Below are 6,000 nucleotides of genomic sequence, written 5' to 3' on the forward strand. Positions count from 1 at the left end.
TTATTGCTTCATATATCAGAGAGGATCCGACGTCATTGAGATAAATGTGTGACATCTGTTGTCAGGCTCTAGAAATGTTTAGACACTCAAATTCTTTGTAGGTACAAGTTAATATCTAAGTCTCCAGTGCAGATGTAGACATTATTTGTAAATAATAAAATCTTGTAAATAACATAAACACACTTAAAACTGCACTCACACGCTCTCTGTTAATGCTCTGCTTTTTACGACAGCTTGACAATAAAAAACATGTTATGCTTTAACGCCCGTCACCTGATAAATTAAGGAATAGTTATTAAGAAAAATATGAATTGAACTTTTTCAGTTTTTAATTCCTCTGACAGCTGCAGCAGGAAGCATTAGGTTTTTCTTCATATCAAAGATGAGGTAAATAAACTGCAACTGATGATGGTTCTTTTGAATCTTCTCTAACATGCAGTAATGATTTTGTAGTATTGTTGATGGAGAGCAGATCTCACCTCACAAACCACAGGAGGTGTTTTTTCCATCCATCTCCTTATCTCTCTGCCTCTGATTAGCCTTCAGAGACCGAAAGGATCTTAAAAGATAAAAGTGCTGCTCCTGACGGCTTCCACTGATGAGTCATGGTTCTATTCTGGGAGAAAAGAGCTTCCACTTGTACAAGTATTGAATGTACAGTCGGAACGCTTTGTGTCAGTCCTCCAATCAGACGCGAGATGAGGAAAAAGGATTTTTGGAACAATCAGCATCTATGTCACTGCCAGCTGTCCTGTTTTAAGGGTTAATTTTTTTAGTGGCTGCAAATAAACTAAAATATGAATGAACAAATTATTCTCTAGCAAGGACCAGGCCACAATGGAAACAGATGTAATGGATGTTGAGGAAAAACCAATGGATGCTGAGGGACTGGGGCTGAGGTGGTGTCTCTCATAGGCTGGACTGGGGAAAGAAGATGAAGAAGGGATGTGTGTATGTATGAAGAGAGGATGAATGGATGTAGGCGGGGATGAGGGAAGAGACGATACTGGGATGTCGGTAGGATGAAGGAAGGAGGATGAGGGATGAAAGATGATGGATAAAGGAAGAGGATTTATGGATGAGCGTGATGGGTTGACTGTGTATAAGAACACATCTGATTGGTGCGGCTGGGGCGTGGCCCTGCTCCTGATGTGAACTAGTTAACGTCATTCATCTTCCCCTCCTCCCTCGCCCCTCTCTCCCTCTCCCAGCTGTTCCCCGTGGCTCTGCAGACTCTCTCCAGGAAGATAGTCCACTCCAGACTGAACAGCACGCTGGTGGGCGTCTTCACCATCATCATCGTCTTTCTGTCTGCTTTCATCAATATTGTAAGCTCTCGTCAGCACAAGTTGGAAAACATACACTAAATATATAAGTCCTACTTTTCTTGTCATGTAAAGTATTTGAAGTCTTGAGGAACAGCTCCAACTTCTCCTCCCCCCCCCCCCCCCCCCCCCCCCCACTCACTGACCTTTGACCCTGTTCAGTTCACCTGCAGCAGCCACGACCTGCGGAGCTGCATCACGTCAGAACTCAACATCAGCCTGGGCAGCGTGGACGCCTGCCACGCCCGCCTCCTCAACTACAGCCTGGACACACAACACAGCCCCTGTGTGGACGACAGCCTCATCTGCAGCTTTCCTGAGGTACAGCTGTTTGCTCTGTGGGTGTTGGTGTGGGTGTGTGTGTTTGCTGTTTGCATGGTGTGATTTCTGACTTATGTGTGCCGTTAATTCTCTGGTTTATTACAACAACAAATTTGGCGGCATCATGCACATACTCGTGCGAGTATAAGAAATCAAATTCATCTGCAGGTATTACAAACTGAGGCTTTACATTAGATTGTTTTTAAGTTGTTTTTAAGTAAACCTGCTAAGAAACAAAAAGCAGTGAAAACCTTGGTGGAGGTAACAAACAAGTAGAACCACAATGTCACTCAGTAGAACACATACTTTTACCAGGGCCCAACAGTCTCCTTCAATTCTATCAAGCTGTGCCAAGCTACTGTCACTGATAGACATTAGTCCTCTTAATATGTCGGTTTGGTTTCATAAAGATCTATGAAATAGAACCTGAGAAATTGGGTCACATGTAGAAAAACAGATTCCTTGACCCACGTCCCATCCTTCCAACAAATTTTTGTGAAAATCTCTTTTGTAGTTTTCGTGTTTTCCTGCCGACAAACAATCAAACACTCTAAGAAACAAGGATGAAACATATTTCCTTGGCAGAGTTCACGATAAGTCATACGCTAAGTGAAGATAACTGCAGGTACAAACAGTTATTCTGCACAGTGATGTTTACATTAAAAGTAACATTCTCCTGTTTCCTCCCTCAGTACTTCTCGTGCTGTGTGCTGCTCAGTCTGCTCGCCTGCTCGGTCTTCCTGCAGGTCAGCAGCATCGGGAAACTCTTCCTCATGCTCTTCATCGAGCTGCTCTACCTCCTCATCATGGAGGTGCCCAAAGTGAGCCTCTTCGACAACCAGGACCTGCTGGTCATGGCCAATGCCATCAATGCCGCGTGAGTAACCTCAGTAAAGCTGTGTGTGTGTGTTGCTACACTGGATTAAATCTGTGACCGTGTGCAGATGCTCTAACACCTGATTGGCTCTTCTCTCTTCCTCCCATCACAGTGAGCACATGAATGGAACAAGGTGAGTCTGATGGCAGCTTCTGTTTCCGTAGAGACCCAGAGAGTCGGCTCCATCGTCCGATGAAGCCGACAGCATCTTTATCACTGTGCAACACATGCTAATGCTAATGAGGGCAGCTTGTTTTGTCACATGGCAAAAGTCCTTCATTACACCCACCTAGTTAAACTTTACTACATGGCTTTATATGACATTAGTGCTCAGTATAAACATGGTCAAACCAAATATGCTTGTGTGCTGCTCTCCAGCTGTGTGGTGGACATGAAGGTTCCTCTGAAGATCATGACCCCGGTGGTCATCACCGTCTTCGTCCTCGCTCTCTACCTCCATGCTCAGCAGGTGGAGTCCACGGCCAGACTGGACTTCCTGTGGAAACTGCAGGTTAGTGTCTGTGACCTCGGGACACAATGAATCATAAAATGTTTAGACTGTATATAAAAGATTTTGAATTTGTCTATGAGAAGAAAATTACACTTCTCACTTGATTTAGAACATCAGATTTATGAGTCTATGGTCTATGTTCATTTAGTCAATTAGGGGTTGTGTATACTGTGTGATTGACAGCTAGTAACGCCCAATGGCTGCAGGTCACAGCAGGTTTAGGTGGACGTGCAGTGTCCTCAGGCTCCACCCCTTGCTCCTCTTAATATGGCCTCATCTGATGGCGCTGGAGAACATGCCAAAGTCGAGGTTTTGAAATAAACCAATGGGTGACATCTTGCGGTTAAGGGTCAGGGTTTATAAGGTGATTAAAACATTTTTTTATTGCTTTAAGTATCAAATTCTGCTTCGCTGCAGGACAGGGGTCTTACGTAGCTTTGCTGTGAAGATACAGAATATCTGAAACAGAACAGACGTATAGATATTTAAACTTTTTACTAGAATCTATTATAAGTGCCGTGAATTCTCACTGTTCATAGAATAAGTTGAAACTTGTCTCCTCTCAGCCACGGAACAGGGGAAAAGCGATTTGTACTCAAACCTGCAGTGAAGTGTTCATTTCGTAATCAAATGTTGGCAAACCAGTTGAGAGGATAAACAAGTTATTAGTCTAAAAAAAGGTTGAGATGCTGGAGGAGTCTTTATTCTCCAGCTCAGCGCTGTCACTGATGGTTAATATTAAAACTAGTCTCCAGCAACGTTAACAGCTCTGCGACGCTCGGAGCAAAAGAAAAGACAGAAATGTCACAAGGTAGGAATTGAAGAGGTGGTAGAATAAACATCAATGGAAATGAATGCGTCTTCTTCATTTACTCTATTAACCCTGGTCACCAACTCTTCACTAGGCCACAGAGGAGAAGGAGGAGATGGAGGAGCTGCAGGCCTACAACCGCCGCCTGCTCCACAACATCCTGCCCAAAGACGTGGCCGCCCACTTCCTGCAGCGCGAGCGGCGCAACGACGAGCTCTACTACCAGTCGTGTGAGTGCGTCGCCGTCATGTTCGCCTCCATCAGCAACTTCTCCGAGTTCTACGTGGAGCTGGAGGCCAACAGCGAGGGGGTGGAGTGTCTGCGGCTGCTCAACGAGATCATCGCCGACTTCGATGAGGTGAGACGTGAGCACAGTCTCTATGGAAGGACCTGACGTTGGACGGATGATCAACCTGGAGGTTTCAGGACCTGAGCCTTTAGAGAATAAACCGTGTCTCCCGTCCACATTAGATCATCAGCGAGGATCAGTTCCGTCAGCTGGAGAAGATCAAGACCATCGGCTCCACCTACATGGCGGCGTCCGGCCTCAACGACTCTACATACGACAAGGTGGGGCGCACGCACATCCGCGCTCTGGCCGACTACGCCATGAGGATGATGGACCAGATGAAATACATCAACGAGCACTCCTTCAACAACTTCAAAATGAAAATAGGTGAGCTGCAGACAGATGAGGGGGTGGGGGTGGAACTCAAATGATGGGGACTTACAAACTGATTTACTTTATAAAATAAGCTCGGTTTAAAAATTCAAAATAAAAAAGAAACAAGACAATAAATATAATTTGGCCAACCAAGTAGAATCAATTGTTTACGTTCTGTGATATCAGTAGTTTATTAAGAGGAAGTCTCCACGTGTCCCAAGTGCAGGTGGTCTGGTTGTAATTAAGAACTTTGCGTGTTTCCTCTCTCAGGTCTGAACATGGGTCCTGTAGTTGCCGGGGTGATCGGGGCCAGGAAGCCTCAGTACGACATCTGGGGAAACACGGTTAACGTGGCGAGTCGCATGGACAGCACCGGAGTACCGGAGAAGATCCAGGTACCACAGTGGGACCATAACCATAATTCTCAAAATAAGAAGAGTGTAAACTTGTTTAGATTAATACACAAAAGTGTCTGCTCATTGGATGAAGAATAACGCTGAAAAAAGTGTTAATTATAAATTGCAGATGTGACCAATATGAGATAATTTGTTTATGAATTAAAATGCATTTTATACACAGATAGACGTGTTTTAATTTGAATTAATACGCTCCAACGAATCTTGTGAAAAATCATTAACGTAGAAACAAATATGATCCAATGAAAATGAAAAAGTGACAAAGCAGCTGCTCGACGACAGCCACAATACTTGGACGTCACTTTTAGAATCTTTTATGTAGATGACAACATTTAGAATATGATTGTTTTCAGTAACTTTTCATTTGTATGACAGAGACTGAGAAAAGCTGATGATTGTGGTGTTTCATTTCTGCCTCTATTCAATAAGTCTGGCTACATTTTATCATAAATAATTATGAATAAAAACACAGTCAAATAATAGAACCTAAATTAAGAAAATAAACATTTAGTATGAATGTAATTGCACATTTTTCTGCATTGTTAAACACGTAAAATAAATTAAATGCAGATACCAGTATTTTGGGGAAAGTCTCGTATAGGACAATTTTTTTTGGCAAACCGATGAAAATGCAAATGGGCTCTAATGGAAATAATTTAAATGATCTTTTTCCTTATCTGAAAAAGTGTCTGGCCTTTCAAATAAATTTAGCCTGATTTTAACCTAGATATCCTTTGAATTATAAATCTAATCGATGCTAAGTGGGAGTGGTTGGGTGCTAAAAATATACTAAATAATAAAAACGTGGAGAATATGATGAAAATAAACTTGTCCCACGTCCTCTTCCTGCCCTCAGGTGACCGCAGACCTGCAACAGGTACTGAGCTCCTATAACTACACACTGGAGTACAGAGGGTTGGTCACAGTCAAGGGCAAAGGAGAGATGATGACCTATTTCCTGACCGGCGGACCCCCCAGCAGTTAACACTACACTGAACCACCAACAACTCTGCCTCTGTCGTGGCTAGCAGCCTCATGGACCTCTGACAGCTTACTGAGACTAACTGAAGCCTCT

General features: G+C 43.5%; 1 protein-coding gene across 1 annotated transcript in view; it reads left to right on the forward strand.

Annotated features, from left to right (window-relative positions):
- The window catches only part of adcy5 (adenylate cyclase 5), a 67,429-nt gene extending 61,429 nt beyond the window's left edge, over window positions 1-6,000 (forward strand). The window contains exons 13-20 of the mRNA XM_053439909.1: window positions 1,212-1,328; window positions 1,488-1,646; window positions 2,339-2,523; window positions 2,902-3,034; window positions 3,940-4,203; window positions 4,317-4,521; window positions 4,780-4,904; window positions 5,782-6,000. Coding sequence (XP_053295884.1) covers window positions 1,212-1,328; window positions 1,488-1,646; window positions 2,339-2,523; window positions 2,902-3,034; window positions 3,940-4,203; window positions 4,317-4,521; window positions 4,780-4,904; window positions 5,782-5,910 — 1,317 coding nt within the window. The 3' untranslated portion in view covers window positions 5,911-6,000. The remainder of the gene's footprint in view (window positions 1-1,211; window positions 1,329-1,487; window positions 1,647-2,338; window positions 2,524-2,901; window positions 3,035-3,939; window positions 4,204-4,316; window positions 4,522-4,779; window positions 4,905-5,781) is intronic.

The sequence above is a fragment of the Pleuronectes platessa genome, chromosome 14, assembly GCF_947347685.1.
Source record: "Pleuronectes platessa chromosome 14, fPlePla1.1, whole genome shotgun sequence".
Taxonomy (NCBI): Eukaryota; Metazoa; Chordata; class Actinopteri; order Pleuronectiformes; family Pleuronectidae; genus Pleuronectes; species Pleuronectes platessa.